Source organism: Solea senegalensis, linkage group LG18 (genome assembly GCF_019176455.1).
Source record: "Solea senegalensis isolate Sse05_10M linkage group LG18, IFAPA_SoseM_1, whole genome shotgun sequence".
NCBI classification, from domain to species: Eukaryota; Metazoa; Chordata; class Actinopteri; order Pleuronectiformes; family Soleidae; genus Solea; species Solea senegalensis.
Window position 1 is genome coordinate 18,860,333 of NC_058041.1, and position 17,291 is coordinate 18,877,623.

At 42.9% G+C, this 17,291-nt stretch overlaps 2 protein-coding genes across 2 annotated transcripts; both read left to right on the plus strand.

Annotated features, from left to right (window-relative positions):
* ccr10 (chemokine (C-C motif) receptor 10) lies at positions 1 to 4,932 on the plus strand. Its single transcript, XM_044014301.1, has 2 exons — positions 1 to 135; positions 3,354 to 4,932. Exons 1-2 carry the CDS (start codon positions 111 to 113, stop codon positions 4,523 to 4,525), a joined length of 1,197 nt encoding a protein of 398 aa, XP_043870236.1. The 5' UTR covers positions 1 to 110; the 3' UTR covers positions 4,526 to 4,932.
* An 813-nt stretch (positions 4,933 to 5,745) lies between these two features.
* Positions 5,746 to 16,833, plus strand: bms1 (BMS1 ribosome biogenesis factor). The gene is made up of 23 exons (XM_044014265.1): positions 5,746 to 5,814; positions 6,456 to 6,636; positions 6,728 to 6,918; positions 7,936 to 8,015; positions 8,104 to 8,292; positions 8,393 to 8,535; positions 8,635 to 8,756; positions 9,427 to 9,620; positions 9,737 to 9,879; positions 10,457 to 10,959; positions 11,589 to 11,690; positions 11,773 to 11,927; positions 12,022 to 12,103; positions 12,198 to 12,277; positions 12,873 to 13,064; positions 13,142 to 13,330; positions 13,409 to 13,589; positions 13,680 to 13,738; positions 14,661 to 14,783; positions 14,922 to 15,069; positions 15,384 to 15,559; positions 15,650 to 15,811; positions 16,522 to 16,833. The coding sequence occupies exons 2-23, from the start codon at positions 6,464 to 6,466 to the stop codon at positions 16,747 to 16,749; spliced, it is 3,615 nt and encodes a 1,204-aa protein (XP_043870200.1). The 5' UTR covers positions 5,746 to 5,814; positions 6,456 to 6,463; the 3' UTR covers positions 16,750 to 16,833.
* The last annotated feature ends 458 nt before the right edge of the window (positions 16,834 to 17,291 follow it).

Sequence of the window (17,291 nt, forward strand, 5' to 3'; positions counted from 1 at the left end):
ATAAAAACAAGTGGCAGATAAAAACAAGTCACGCTGAGGTCTTCGCTGCCGTCTCTTTTAAAAGTGCCAGCTTTGTCACTTTTGTCCCTCAGAGACACGAGGACGAGGACATGAGCAGCGGGGACAACGGCACAGGTGAGGCCACGCCCACCATTATATTTCATTAAATCTGGACACTGTACTAATATTTCTGTTATTCAGGACAGCGCTGCTTCTTTTGTTTTTTTGTTATTGTATTTTTAGTGAAGAAACTTTAAATGTTTCTCAAATTAAAGTTAATATTTAACATTTAAACCCTGGTACATTTAAAGAGTTTTATGGCGTGAAAGTGTAAAAACATTCAAATGCAGATTTGTAATGATTTTAGTTTTGTCGTCGATGACTAAAAGATCACACATGTTTAGGGTTTATTGTGTATATGTTTATATTTATGTGTAAAAGACGTTCACGTCTCACACACGCGCAAACGTTCCACATCAACTTTAAAAAGCTACTTTTTAATCAAATAAAGCTGCAGTACACCATGTTCTCAGGGAGGTGAACGAGTGAACTTACTGTATTTCACACTTACAAAATTAAAGAGCCACTATGTGAGCTGCTGATGGGGAACTTTAGCGAAAAATAAAGCTAAAATAACAATTTTAAAATTTGGAATCGCTGAAAATTATAATTATATGATTATATATGTTTTCACTGTATAGGTTTTTACAGTATATAGAAACATGCAAATTATTTAAATTCAAATGTGCAAAATAAATTTTTGAAAAATTGATAATTTGTTGTAAAAATCACATTGGTATTTAATTATAAATTAAAGATTTATAAAAATCAAACTTGTCAAATTAAAAAATTACAAATGTATACATTACACGAACACGTACAGAATTATTCATCATTATCAATAACCGTGAAATTTATACACATATATACATATATGTATATATGTATATATTTGTGTATATTTATATATATATTTATATATATATATATATATATATGTATATACATATATACATATATATAGATGGATAGATAGATATTGATCATTTGTTATGAAAACCACATAAAATGCAATTTGAGAGTAGCTTCATTTTGACACATATTACACATCAAAATCACGGTATTTAAATAAAAGAGAGGATGGAAACGAGTGAAATATGACAGGATGAATATGTTTAGATTTAGTATTGAGTGAGAAACTGTAAGTGAAACTCGGTGAATGTGGGCGGTGTGAAATTTGTTTTTCTTATAACTATATTTATGACAATATTATGTGTGACTGAAACATTATTTGATAAATTACACGTTTGTAATTTATATAAAATATACAAACTCCAGCTGATATTTATTCGTAAATATTACAATAAAAACGTGGTTAAATTTCAGTTTGTGTCATGAACGTCTGACACATGGTCAGAAAATTTCCCCTTTCAGCTTCATGAGGAATATGTGGTTGATTTTAGTGTTTTATTTAATTATGTTCATGTTTTCAATCAAAATGTTTATTTAACACAGCTGTAAAATGTGGGCAAACTAAATCATTGCCTTAAAGTTTATGCAAATTGAAGAATAATTTAAAAAAGATTCAAAATCATATTTTTCACTACTTTGACATTCTAACTTTTCAAACTACGACATTGTGACATTACATAAAAACATTGGTTACATTTGTAAATTATAAAATGGCACAATTATAAAAATCTAATTTGTCAAACTTCAAAACCATAAAATTACACATTTATACATTTTTAAATTACAGAATTACATGTGTCTAATTTGCCAAATTTCTAAATTATATAATTACAAATTTATAAATACCAAATCTGACAGTTTTTAAGTCATGAAATTACAAATGTCAAAATTTCTAAATTACAGATTTTTTTTCAATTATAACATTTTTAAAAATTGACCCTCCTGTGGAGGATAAAGGGTTAAAAAAGGTTTGTCCAATGTCCAAGTTATGAATTTCTACTTTGTAAAATTTCAAGATTATAAAATTACTAATGGAAACATTTTCTAAATTATAATAAGTTCATACTTTTTCAAATGAAACCCGTCGGCCTGTTAAAAACGCCTTCTTCTTTTCCCCAGTTTGTGAGAATCTGATTTGGTTTGTAAGGGAAATCAAACATAAACACAAACAAACACATACATTGTGTTTCTCCTGTCATTACACTTACCTTCAGGAGAATCTCCTCTGCGAGTGAGTGAGTGAGGCAGCTTGATTTGAACACAGTGATCAGTGATTGTGGGAACTTTGTTTAAAAGCTGTTGGCACGCGCCTCTGACTGATCTGTCATCCTTGGAGCTGCCCACGGTTTCCTCTGTGCCAACGACCGCGTGCCACTGTCACGCGAACTGCTGCGCGGTGACTCAAATGTGACGGTCGCTGATTCAGACTGAGCAGCGCTGGCGCGCGCCCGAGCCTCTGTTTCCTCTTGTTGTGACTCTTTTCACAGGTTTCTGCAGGACTGCAGGTGGTCTCATGGCATTTTGTGGAATTAATTGTGATATTGGCACAAAAATGATGTCAAAACATTGTCAGTTCTGTGACTTTGTGAGCGTTTGTCGCCGTTGTTCCAAGAACCAGACATTTGACAAAAAAGATTTTAATCACTTAACAAAAGACTCAGAAAATCTATGTCAGATTACGTCTTAAAGATGTCTTAAGAACATGTTCACGACTTTATCTCACCGTTAGACCGACTTTTGCAACAGGAAACTAACGTTTGTAAACCACTCACTCTCCCACACCAAACCCCATAGAGAAAATCAGTGATTTTAACATCACAGCACAAAGGAGTTGTTGTGTCACCTCTAGTGCTAGTGGCTAATGTTAGCATGCATTCCTAATAACTTGTACTATAATTCAGCATTATTTTTTGATGCCATATTAGCAAATTAGCATATAAATAATCTAATTTGCAGTCACTCCACCTCACTCGCAGAGAGGCTTAGGCACACTTTGGCTTTAAAATTCGGCTTTTGTTCAGATTTATTCACTGACACAAAGTGACCACACGAGGCAGCAGAAGACCAGCAGCTCCTGTGTCCCTGCGAGCTAAAATCACTGATTTTCTCTATGGGGATTGGTGTGGGAGAGTGAGTGGTTTACAAACTTCAGTTTCCTGTTGGAAAAGTCTGTCTAACAGTGAGATAAAGACGTGAACATGTGATGTAGACTTAAACTGATGGAGATCTTTTATTGAGATTTTATTCACACTTAAACAAACCAAAATCTGTCCCTTTAATTTTCTTCATTTTTCTCTCAGAGTTGAAGAGAAGCTGCTTCACGACGATTAAACTTGACAGTCGTCCGATTGTCGCTAACCATCCATTTTTTCTTCCAACAGTGATGGACAACGCGGACTTCCTCAACTTCCTCAACTTCTCGCGGTGGAACATCAGTAACATCTCAGAGTCCGGTTACGACGGCTACGACGGGTACGACGGTTACAACATGTCGTCCGATTGGTGCGAGGCCGGCGAGCACGAGCTCACCATCAAGATGTTCCAGACTTGCGTCTTCTGCCTTGTCTTCGTGTTGGGCGTGGTCGGGAACTGCCTGGTCATCGCCACCTTTGCGCACTACCGCCGCCTGCGGCTCCGCTCCATGACGGACGTCTTCCTGTTCCACCTGGCACTGGCCGACCTCCTCCTACTGCTCACGCTCCCCCTGCAGGCCGCGGACACTCACTTCGGCTGGATCTTCTCCGTCCTGCTCTGCAAGGTCACACGCGCCTGCTACGCCATCAACACGTACAGCGGGCTGCTGCTGCTCGCCTGCATTAGCGTCGACCGCTACATGGTGGTGGCGCGGGCGCAGGTCATGCTCAGGCTGCGGAGTCAGATTCTCAGGGCCGGGAAGATGGCCGCCATCGGCGTGTGGGTCATCGCGGTTCTCCTCAGCCTCCCCGAGATCCTCTTCTCCGGCGTGTCCGAGCCCATGGACGGCGAAACGCCGCAGTATTACTGCGGCATGCTCAAGAGCGGGGCGGTGAAAATGGCCACCAGCGCCGCCATGATCGCCGTGGTCTGCGTGTCCTTCCTCGTCATGGTCACCAGCTACTCGCTGATCGGCAAAGTGCTGTGTGAGGGACACGCCCGCCGGCGAGGGAAGAGCTGGAGCCGCCAGCGCACGCTGAAGCTGATGGTGGCGCTGGTGCTGGTGTTCGTGGCGTTCCAGCTGCCATACACCGCGGTGCTGTCCCGCAAGATAGCGGGCCAGTTCTGCGGCCTCCTGCTGGAGTATGTCACCTGCACGCTGGCGTACGTGCGCTGCTGCCTCAACCCCGTGCTCTACGCGCTGGTGGGCGTGCGCTTCCGCAGTGACGTGCTGCGGCTGGCGCGGGACTTGCGCTGCTGCGTGCGCGGGCTCCAGCTGTCGAGTGTGGGCTCCACCTCCGCGTCGCCCTCGTCGCCCGCTCTCACCATGCTGGCGTGTTCGCCAACAAAACGGGAACACAGCTGCTCCAGCAATGAGGCCGCGGTGCCGGCCATGTTCCAGTTTCCAGGAACCAAATAACACTTTTTTTATTTGTTCATATTTGCATTTCTCTTTAGTTTCAACGTTTTCTACAGTTAGGCCACGTGGTGGGTGTAGCGGTTAGCACTCTTGCCTTTGCAGCAAGGGTTCACGACCCAGTCAGAACAATGACTTTTCTGCAAGGAGGTGTGACCCTCATGTGGAGGATAAAGCGGTAGAACATGGTGGTCGATGGGCAGTTAACACACAGGAACAATGACCTGACGACATGGAAGAGCTGGTGTAGACTTTGTTTCCCCAGTTTCCAGTTTTCATTCACAGATGAATAAATGATGCTGTGGTTCCTTTTTTTTTTGTCATATTATCCTTGTTATTTCGACTCCAAATCAGTGACACATACAGTGAAACTTGTTTTATTTTGTTTATAATAAAGAAAACAAAAAGTCTCTCCAGATCTGTGGGTTTTTTTTTTTCTTAAAACTTAAAATAATTGTCATGCATGTATATAATTAAATAATTAACATTTTCATCGTTAAAAACGGATTCTTTCTTAAGACGTTAAATTGTATAATAATTTTTCTTGCTTTGAACATTGTTCTTGTGTTTCTGTAAATAACATTTGTTTACTTTGCCATTTTTAAAGTCTTATTTTGTCTTATTTGAATTATGTGTTTGTTTTCTCAGGGAAAAGATGAAGAAAAGGGCAGAAACATGAACATTTCAGATTCTAACTGTCCTAAAAACTCCAGGAACAAAGAGACAAATAACGAGCAATCATGTACCAGTTTAGTTTGATGTGGGGGGACCCAAGTCGCCCTTTACCTGTGGGCCCTAAAGTTCTTTGAAATGCCCCTGCTGTCAGCCCTCCAGCTTCCCTCACGTTTAATCCTCAATGTATTTAATAGTTATTTTTGTCGGTATTCAAACACCAAATGCTTCTCACGGAAGAACAGTAGTTTTAGTTTTATTATTGATTCCATGTTAAATCACAGTAGTCCACGTTTTGTGTTGTTTTATTTTCTCTTTCCTCTTTACATCTGTGTCATAGACTCAAAAGAAATGAGGGGAAAAATACCAATAATTGTACTATGTTTTCCAATTAATCAGTGTTTTCGTGTTTTTTTTTAAATGTATGTAAATGTTTTTTTTTATGGAAATAAAGTTTAAATAAAGATATTTTAAAGAACAAAAGCAACGTGTGGAACCGTTTAAAAAAAAAAAGTGGTTTCCTGTCGAGTTTCTTTACGGGGTGACACCTCGGTACACTTCCGTGTCACAGTTCACGTTACACACGTGAGAGAAGAAGAAAACAGCGGCTTCAGTTTCAGGTAAATAAACTTATTATTTTTATATTATTCACTTTTTTTATAACGACGTGTTTTTAACGGCTGAAATGCAACATGGCGGCCGGTTCGTGGAGCTGTTACGTTTGTGTTCAGGCTGAAGATAGTTTGTGTTGCTGCGGACAGACACGGGTTATGATGCGGGATTTCACAAACTGATGCCCGGTAATCGTGAGGACGAAGCCCCGGTGTTTCAGTGCTGAAGACCCAGCGTTTCACTGCTGAAGTACCGGTGTTTCAATGCTAAAATCCCGGTGTATCAATGCCAGAGCCCCGGTGTTCTCAGTGCTGAAGTCCTGGTGTTTCAGTGCAGACAAAATTATATTAAAAATAAAATAAGTCACTTTATAAACCTTTACTCTAAGGCCTAATTATTTTTGTTATAGCAGAATTTCACCATATTTATAGCACGTAAATATCCTTCATTTAAAGAAATAAAGCAGATATCTGAAATGAAAGGTAGTAAGTGTATTTTAAGATCATGTAATTCAGATCTAAACAGTAGTTGAGTGTATTTCCACTTTCCCTGTGAGAAGCAGAACCTTTTCAGAGAAACAGCGTGTGTGCAGCTTTAAATCCCCACGCATGTCTTATGTCCTCTGATGTCTTGTGTTCTTGCGCTGCAGTGGACAGGATGGACGCGAAAGTGAAGAAACAGAAGAAGCATCAGCAAAAACACAGTGGACCTCAGGCGGAGAAGAAGAAGCTGAGGAAGCACGGCGCCTCGACAGAGGAGGATGGCCGCAAACGCAACCCCAAAGCGTTTGCGGTTCAGTCCGCGGTCCGCATGGCCAAGACCTTCCACAGGTCAGTGACATCGTTTTCTCATCATTCTCCTCTGACGCACAATGTAGGAAGTGATTTCAAACAAGTGTCCCCCGTGTACTGTCGTCTTCAGGGCTCAGGACATAAAGACGAAAAAACATCACATCCCTCATGTGGACCGGGCGCCTCTGGAGCCGCCGCCGGTCGTGATCGTCGTCGTTGGGCCGCCGAAGGTGGGAAAGAGCACGCTGATCCGCTGCCTGATCAAAAACTTCACACGGCAGAAGCTCGGAGACATATGTGGACCGGTGACCATCGTCTCTGGTGAGTTTGTCCATCAAGATTCTCTCCAAATCTGGAAAAAACACAAAGCTGCTGCAGAGCAAATCAGTTTGAATCTTTTCTGTCGTAGTCATGTGATCACCAACAGTTATTTGTTGATATTGAGTGTTAATTCCGTCACGTGAGATGAGTAAACTTCTTCTCCTCCTAGACTTTATTTCTAGCCTTGGAGAAATCTGACCCAGGTTGTGACGGGAGAATTTGACCAATCACAGGCCAGTTTAGACAAGGAGGACGCCTCCTATTGGCTGTCCTGTGAAGCAGCTGCTCATTCCAATCGCTTCAGTAGTTTTCTGACATTGGTAACAACGACCTAATCGCTGCAAACGAGCCAATCAAAATATCTCCTCACTGACGCTCTCGTCAGCCGCGCTGTTTCAGACCAAAACCACACCCCCAGCGCTTTACCTCTGTCCTGTGATTGGCCAGGTACCTGGAAGTGACGTAATAGATAGGCCAGCTCTCAGATACACAGCTCCCCCTCTGGCACGGTGGATGCTCTGCATCTCAGCAGCTACAACGAGAGTAGTTCTTCTTCTTCTGCGGTTGAATGTACGCAACCGGATGTGCCCGGACTAGTGCCGCACCAGGAGGCGCTACGGTAGTGAGAGGAGTGGTGAGGATTTCTGATGACGACATGAAATTACGGAAGTGCCGATCCGCTTCGCAGAGCCCAGGAAAACAATAAAACCCTATTTTCTCAGCAGTGGCTGAACTGTTTGTTCTGAAACTTTAGGGTTTCATAAACGAGGTAATGACGCAGATACACACACACAAAAACGCAGCGTTAATTGGAGCTTCCGGTCTATGTGGCCATTAAAAAAGTAGGGGGCCTAAACTTGTTCCTTGAGGAACGCCACCATTTAACTTCTAGCTTTTTAGATGAATATTCATCCGTTTAAAAGAGAGTTGGGCAACAGTGACTCGACAATCCTCGTGATAAATGATATGTTTCTCTTTTATTGAGTAAACACACTTTGTTTTGTGTCATTTCTTCAGGAAAGAAGCGTCGCCTGACGTTCATGGAGTGCAGCAACGACATCAACACCATGATCGACCTCGCCAAAGTGGCCGACCTGGTACGTTCTTACAGTCGTCGCACGCGTGTGAGGCGTCGAAACCTGAACCCGGTGTGAGTTCTTCTTCTTCTGATCTTTCTGTCACCAGGTCTTGATGTTGATTGACGCCAGCTTTGGCTTCGAGATGGAGACGTTTGAGTTCCTGAACATCTGCCAGGTGCACGGCTTCCCACGCATCATGGGCGTTCTCACGCACCTGGACTCGTTCAAGAACAACAAGACTCTAAGGAAGACGAAGAAAAACCTCAAACATCGATTCTGGACCGAAGTTTATCAGGTAAACCTGGGAAATTTGTTGCTCGCGGTTGACATCTGAGACTGTCTCCTCCAGAGCTTGTTGCCATGACAACGGCCTTTGTTGTGTTTCACTGCGTCAGGGAGCGAAGCTGTTCTACCTTTCTGGGATGGTTTACGGCGAATACCAGACGCAGGAGGTGAAGAACCTCGGTCGCTTCATCTCCGTCATGAAGTTCCGTCCTCTGGTGTGGCAGACGTCTCACCCTTACGTGCTGGTCGACCGGTGAGTGTCGCGTGACGCGCGCCGCACCCCTGGAGTCACATGATGGCAGTTGTTTTCCAGTTTCCGGCTGTGTTGACTCTTCTCTCTGCGTCGTCACAGCATGGAGGACCTGACGGACCCCGAGAAAGTGAGGACTGAGCCCAAGTGTGACCGCACCGTGTCTCTCTACGGCTACCTGAGAGGGACATTTCTGAAAAACAAAGGCCAGGTCCACATACCAGGTACGTGAACGAGAAATCATTCATGAGTTCATGCAAGTAAAAGGATTATTATGGGTTTTTTATGAATTGTGGTTATTTGAGACTCAGTCAGAGCCGACTGCACTGTGCCACACCCGCCACTTGGGACTTAACAGAAGGTCCACCCACAGTTTTTATGTTTGGATTATGTCCACCACTTTATCTCACTGTGAGACAGACAGTGACAGTAAACAGTAAACCACTCACTCTCCCACACCAAAGCCCATAGAGAAAATCAGTGATTTTAACATCATACACACACACAGGAGTTGCTGATCCACTGCTGCCTCCATCACTAAGTTCAAATGTCTTATTTTAGTCAATTCGGCATTTGAAATATTTCATTCAGACTTAACTCAGTGACACAAAGTGACCACACGAGGCAGCAGCGGACCAGCAGCTCCTGTGTCTTCGCCAGTTAAAATCACTGATTATCATTATGGGATTTGGTGTGGGAGAGTGTGTCTCACAGTGAGATAAAGACGTGAACATGTTCTGTAGATATCATAGACTTAATAAGCTTCGCCACATTAAGTGTTTAAAATCAGGCAAACGGGGCACAGTTGCCACATGAACCACAAACCCTGAACGACTTCACTTTCAATCCTGCAGATTCATGTGTTTCCACCATGTGACCGTTCCCTCTCTGCAGGCGTTGGTGACTTCCAGGTGGCGGACGTTAACTTCCTGCCCGACCCGTGTGCTCTGCCGGATGCTCAGAAGAAGAGGGCACTGAACGAGAAGGAGCGTCTGCTCTACGCGCCCATGGCAGGCGTGGGCGGAGTCGTTTACGACAAAGACGCCGTGTATATTGACCTTCCTGCCAGCCATGTCAAGCAGCAGCAGGTGTGTGTGTGTGTGTGTGTGTGTGTGTGTGTTTCACGTCACATGATCCGTTTAAATCTGATCACTAACGTATCGTCAAGCGCGGTGTGAAGTGATGTCATCTCGATCTGTTTCAGGAGGAAGTGCGTCCGACCACGGAACTCGTCCAGTCCCTCATCGACACGCACGCCACGCTGGACGTGAAGATGGCGGCGAGTAAAGTGTCGCTGTTCAGTGACTCGGCCACACTGGACCCGGCACTCATCGACGAGCAGAGAGGGTACGCTAACGCCATGAAACGGTTATTTAAATGTGTCTCACAGAGCTCTGTTAGCTGACGCCACTTTGTTAGCATATCAACCAGACATCATGTCTCTTCAGTGGCTGTTTTGATAAAAAGTGAAGACGGTGAATTGGAGTTGAGTCAGACAGTTAAGGGGAAACTTAAGGGAAAATTAACTGATTATGATCTTTGTGTTTTTCCACTTGCGTGTCGGTAAAGTCTTTATTTGTATTTTAGCAATTCTAAAACCTTTTACTCCATTTGACAAGGTGAGAGACAGAGATTGTTTGAAGTTGTTTTACACACTTATATTCCATCTTGGAATTCCATGTTGTGCTTGGTGAGGTAGCGCCACATGTACGGAGGTGGAATGTCCGAGTTCTGATACAAATGGAACACACTGTAAGTGGTTTTGAGTAAACTGGATCAGAAAGTTGAAATTTTGGTCTGGATTAATGTTGCCATACTGTTAAAAACCAGCGGGGGGCAGCATAAGAGTCCGATATATTCAGCCTGGAGCTCTATCTGTGAATATTTGTGTTATTTTGTTGTTTTCTGTGTTTTTGTGCGTTAGCGAGGACGAACGTCTTCACGAGAAACGCGTGTGGGATCCGAATACCCAGAGAGAGAGGAGGGCGGTGGTTTTCTCTGAGAAGGACGACGAAGATGATGATGATGATGATGATGACGACGATGATGATAACGGCTCCAGTGATGAGGAGGAGGAGGAGGACGGAGACGATGGCGATGGCGATCACCTCTCCGCGTTTCTTAAAGAGGCAAGAGCCAAGTCTGGTGGTGATCATGTGACCGTCGGTCCACCGCCAGAGAAGAGACAGAGAGTGGAGGAGGGAGGAGCGAGGGAGGAGGGAGTCGCCGAGGTGCCGGCGTTTGCAGACAGCGAGGATGACCTGGAGATGAGTGAGGAAGAGGAGGAGGAGGAGAAGAGAGCGGGAGACTCTGGACATTGTTCTGAGGAGGACAGCGATGAGGAGGAGGAAGACGATGAAGCTGCGGTGAAGGAAGAAATAGACAGTGAGGAGGAAGAAGAAGAAGAGGGGGAGGAGGAAGATGCGGGTAAACACAGTGTTTGTTTACTTTTTAATTCAGTTTTTAATTCACTAGATTTAAAATCATCAACTGGATTTTTTTCTGAATTTTTTTTTTTTTTTTTGGTTCAGAAAATGTTTCCCAAACCTGGAAAAGATTCACTTTTAATACTTTATTTGTTTTACGGAGCAAAAGAAACCAGGAAACTGGTCAAAGTCATGATTCATACTCGTGACATCACAATTTCAAACATTCACCTGAACTCAATGACAAATAAAAACACAATGAGCAACATTTCTACTGATCTGTGACCAGATTGTACAAAAAAAATGTTCGTAAAATATAAATGTAGGGGAAAAAAGATTTGAAAAAATTTAACGTAAATGTTCCTAAATTCTAGATTGTGTGTGATTTTTTTGTTTTTATTTCTTTATCTTTCGAATATGGTAAAAAATCTACATACAAAATATGAAACATGAGAAATCAACGGCGTAAACCCTAAAATCCTCAGACTTGTGTTACTGTCTTTTTTTGTTAGTAGTCTTAATGTGAGACTTCATTCATTCACTTCTTTCATTTCAATTAATTTTAAATGAACTGAGATTAAAACAACTGGACAACAACGGTAACGTCAGAGTAAACTGTTGTGTCCTCAGGAGCTCTGCGGTGGAAGCAGGATCTGCAGCAGAAAGCGTCGGCGGCGTTTCTACGGCAACAAGAATCCGCCCCCAACCTCCGTAAACTGGTTTATGGTTCTGGTGAGTTATTATCTGTTATATTAAAAGAGTTTCAGCTGTCGTTGTCGTTGTTGTTCCTAATAATTTGAGCATGTGCGTTCAGCCGCGGGGGCGGGAGACTCGGATGAGGAGGAAGGGGAGGAGCTCGGGGGCCTGTTTCGCGTCAGTCGACCTCAGAAGAGCAAACGGTTCACGGCGAACTCGGTGGACTGCTCGCGCTTTGCGGCTGACTCCGCCCACAACTGGGACCTGGAGGAGGTGACTTCATATTTTTCACCCAAAAATAAAAACAACAAAAAAGCAGAAAAGACACTGAAATAAAAGCTGATTTTATTTTGTTTTGAATGAACAGATGATGAACTCCATCAGAGACTGTTTCGTCACAGGGAAGTGGGAGGAGGGACAGGACGCAGCCACGCTGCTGAAGGAGGACGGTGAGACAGGAGGACAAAATTCATTTGAGACTTTTTTTTTTTAGAAAGCAAATTTAACGTTAACTATCTTTTTTTTAATAATTTTCTTTTTTAGAGGAGATGTACGGAGACTTTGAAGATCTGGAAACAGGAGAAGTCCACAAGGGTCAAACAGGACAGAAGGATCGCGCCGAGGTTCGTCCTGTTTCCCTTTAACACTGGTTTTCACTGTCATCAGACTATTTAAGAATCACTGACATTATTATAACATATTAGTCAAACAGCAGTGATGTATGGCTTAGAGACGAGACAGAAGATCTGCTGTGGACCAAATAATAAACTATTTTGTACACCCACCAAGAGACTGCCTGCCAAATAATGTGCCTGCCATAGTGAGCTATTCTATACATCCACCACAAGACTGCCTCCCAAATAATATGCCTACCAAATAGTGAGCTATTCGATACACCCACCAAGAGACTACCTCCCAAATAATGTGCCTGCCAAATAGTGAGCTATTCTGTACACCCACCAAGAGACTACCTCCCAAATAATGTGCCTGCCACCAAGGGACACAACATTGGGTATCACTGTTTTGATCCTTGTTGGGATTATTACTTCACCACACAGGAATTCTTCGTTGAATTTTTAGGAACCTTAAATTCTCTTGAAAGCGTATTCTTTACATAAATTGTGTGCTTTTATACGCTGATGCTGCTGCTGTGATATTTTCAGTGACAGATGTGAGGATTCTTGGAACATTGTGTCTTGTGTACCTCGCCCCCTGCAGGACAGTGAGGAGGAGGAGGAGGGTGAGGGTGATGATGAGGAGACTCTGGTGAAGGTGGACGACGACGTCGCTCAGAAGAACAAGCGCCTGGATAAGAAGCGTCGCCTGAAGGAGCGATTCGACGCCGAATACGACGACAAGGACGCAACTTACTTTGACGACCTGAAGGAGGAGATGCAGAAACAGGCCGAGGTTTGTAAATGTTTGTTGTTTATTTACCGTCACAGTCGCGTGGTTTTTTAAAATTCTACCACGTGTTTGTGTTTCAGCTGAACAGGGCGGAGTTTGAGGACGTGGATGACGAGACCAGAGTGCAGTACGAAGGCTTCCGTCCGGGCATGTACGTCAGATTAGAAATCTCCTCGATCCCCTGCGAGTTCGTCACCAACTTCGACCCTCACTATCCCATCATCCTTGGCGGTCTGGGCTCCAGTGAAGGCAATGTAGGCTACCTGCAGGTATGAGCCGAGGCTTTCACATCTGTCCGGTCCCCGCCGAGACTTTACGTCCACTTTAACACTGTGCCGTGTTCACAGCTGCGACTGAAGAAACACCGCTGGTACAATCGCATCCTGAAGACACGCGACCCGCTCATCCTGTCCCTGGGCTGGAGACGCTTTCAGACCATGCCGCTGTACCACATCGAGGACCACAACGGACGCCACCGTCTGCTCAAGTACACGCCGCAGCACATGCACTGCGGCGCCTCCATCTGGGGTGAGATGACGTAATAATGCACTTGTCAGGAATAATCCTGATCACTGATCTTTGACTGTGTTGCTGACAGTGATTTGTGTGTCGCCGAAGGTCCGATCACGCCGCAGGGCACCGGGTTCCTCGCTCTGCAGACGGTCGCAGGAGTTAAAGTGAGTTTCTTTGTTTGGTTTACGATTAGATTATAAAGTTTGTAAAGTGACTGAGGCTGCGTCCACACTCGCACGTTTCACTGAAAACGAATAATATCTATGATTCCACAAACAGCATCACAAAAACTGCATGGATGTGTTTTATTGTGGCCGAAGAGAAAATGAGGCTTTTATTTTGAAAAATACATGGATGTTTTTTTATTGTGGATGTAGCGAATAATAGGCTTTTATTTTGAAAAGTGCATGGTTGTGTCTTACCGTGGATAAACAGAACTGGAGACTTTTATTTTGGAAACTACAATGTTGCGTTATTGTGTTGATGTAGTGCTGGATTGTAGTTTGGACAAACACTAACTTCTGTTCATCCACAATAAAATGCAACATCTTAGTTTTCAAAATAAAACTCCCAGATACTTTTATTTTTGACAACAGCTGGTATGTATTTTAGTGTGGATGACCAGAAACTGGGAGTTTTATTTTGAAAACTCAGAGGTTGTCTTTAGTGTGGATGAACAGAAACTGAGACTTTAATTTTGAAAGTTACCCCATTATAATTTAGTGTGGATGGGGAAAAAGCCTTTTAATTTGGAAACTGTTAGGTTGTGTTTCAGTGTGGACAAACAAAGGTTTTATTTAGAAATCTCTGACTTTTCCCTCTTCCTGTCCCTTGCTCAGAGTATTTCCTGTTATAAAGCATGTGCAGAGCCGATAATCTACTTCCTGTTTACATCACATGGCTGGCACGCAATGTGTGGAAAGTCATGTGAGATACTTTTGTTGTGGACACAGCGTGAGAATAATATGATACAAATATCTAACGTATAATTTTCTGAAATCGTACTAATCCTTATGTTGTTGATGACGAGATCTCGACTGATGACGTGTAAATATATATATATATATATCTGTTTCCTGTCTTCAGGCTAATTTCCGTATCGCAGCGACCGGCGTGATCCTGGATCTGGATAAATCTGTGACTGTGGTGAAGAAGCTGAAACTCATCGGTTATCCGTACAAGATCTTTAAGAACACGAGTTTCGTTAAGGTAAAGAATCTGCGTTTGATCTGCTCCTCACTTCCTGTCGACATTTAGTTTGTTTTAAGAAACGGTACAGGCTGACATGTCAAAGTAAAAGCATTTCATGGAAAAAAAAGCATGTTTTTTTTTTGTTTCTGTTTTCAGGGGATGTTCAACACGGTGCTGGAAGTCGCTAAATTTGAAGGTGCCTCTATACGCACGGTGTCCGGGGTCAGAGGTCAGATCAAGAAGGCTTTGTCGACACCAACGGGAGCTTTCAGAGCCACGTTTGAAGACAGACTGCTCATGAGCGGTGAGACTTTTATTTTGAAAACTCTAACATTACACTTTAGTGTGTACAAACAGAAACTGCAGCTTGTATTTTGAAATCTCTGAGGTTGTATTTTTGTCTAGACTTTTTTTTGAAAACTCGAAGATTGTGCTCTAGTGTTGAACAGAAACTAGCTTTTATTTTGAAAATATTGTATCGTAGTGTGGACAAACAGAGAGTGTGCAGTTGTGTTTTAAAGCGTATGAAAGTTCATGTGGACACAAGGATGACCTGGTTTGATTTTGGAGGTCAAAGGTCAAGGTCACAGTGGTTTGTTTGTGTGATTGTGTGTCCAGACATCGTGTTCCTGCGCTCCTGGTTTCCCGTGGCCATCCCTCAGCTCTACAACCCGGTGACCTCTCTGCTGCTCCCTGCTGGACAGAAGGACACGTGGTCGGGCATGAGGACGCTGGGGCAGCTCAAACACGAGCTGGGAATCCGCAACAAACCCAACACCGACTCCTTGTACAAGGTCTGGTTCAGTCTGGATCTGACGAGCAGTTCCTGTGTGAGTCCTTCACTGTGAACACGACGTGTGTAAATGTTGTTTTTTTATTTTCAGCCCGTCGTCAGAGCTCAAAGACACTTCAACCGTCTCCACATCCCCAAAGAGCTGCAGAAGGCCCTGCCCTTCAAGAGCAAACCCAAACAACAGCAGCCGAAGGGGAAGACGCCCAGAGACCTGCAGCGTCCTTCTGTGATCAGAGAACCTCACGAGAGGAAGGTACGTGAACCTGTGACGCCATGAACAGAGACATAAGCTTTTATTTTGAAAACTGTGAAGTCGTACTTTAGTTTAGATGTGTTGACAGTTTGTGGACGAACAAAAACGGAGATTTAATTTAAAAACTGCAGGGGCTATATTTTAGCATGGACCTACAGGAACTGAGTCTTTTATTTTGAAAACTGCAGGGCTTTCGTTTAGCATGGATGAACAGAAAGTTAAACTTTATTTTGAAAATTGTGAGGTCATATTTTGGTGTGGATGTGTTGAAAATTCTGAGTGTGTGTTTAAGTGTGGACAAACAGTTACTGGGTTTATTTTGAAAGCTGTAGGGTTGTATTTTAGTATGGATAAACAGAAACTGAAGCTTTTATTCTGAAAACTGAGGATGAATTTTGGTGTGGATGAAGTGGTACTGGAAATTTTATTTAGATTTGTGTCTTAGTGTGGATGAACAGAAACTTTTATTTTGAAAATCTCTGACATTAAATTTAAGTGTGAATGAACGTTAGAAACTGACTTTTATTTTGAAAACTGAAGGGATGTCTTTTTCTGTGTGGATAAACAAAGAGTCGCATTGTCGTGCGGACAAACATAAACTGAGACTTTCAATTTGAAAACTGCATGGTTGTATTTTAGTGTGGACGAACATGAACTCGCTCTTCTCCTCGAGCTTCAGCTCTGTTGCATCTCTCCTCCCTGTCCCGTAGGTGGCGGCGCTGCTCCACGCTCTGAGCACCGTCCACAACCACAAGAAGAGGAAAGCGCAGAGTGCGCAGCACAGCAAACACAAGGACTTCCTGCGGCAGAAGCAGAAAGACGAGGAAGCCAAAATGCAGCGGCAGAAGGAAGCGCGTAAGAAGCTTTACCGCGCCATCGGCCAGAAAGACCAAAAGAAGCAGAGGTCCAGCCTGAAGGGGGCGCCACAGGACGACTGACACTCTGTGTCTGGACTGAATCATCTTTTTAAGAATATTTTTTTCTTTATGTATTGAAATGAAGATTTTCTGAAGAAAAATTAATCTGTAGTTTGAGTTTTATTTGAATAAAAACATTGTAATAATGGCAATGATTGGACCTCAGGGTTCAGCTGTATAAGCTAAGGATGTTTTATAATTTAATTTTTAAGTAACTTTATATCGATGTGAATTTTACAGTAAAGCTTTATTTTTATTGCGACCAAAAGGTTGCAAAAGTACATAAATAACTTTTGCCATTTTTTAAACAAAAAAGATACATCTGTGTTTATATTAATATATAAGGAAGAGGATTAGGACTAAATGGAAAACATTTTGGGCAAACGGATAACAGACTTCTGTGATTAGTCAGAATTCTCAATTTTTGTTAAAGACAGAATTCTGACTAATCTCTGGATTTTGGGAGAAAAATCTGAAATTTGAGGAAAAAAAGTCAGAATTCTGACTTCAATCTCAGAAGTAATGTTAGATATATATTTATACAGACAAAAAGTTGAATCATA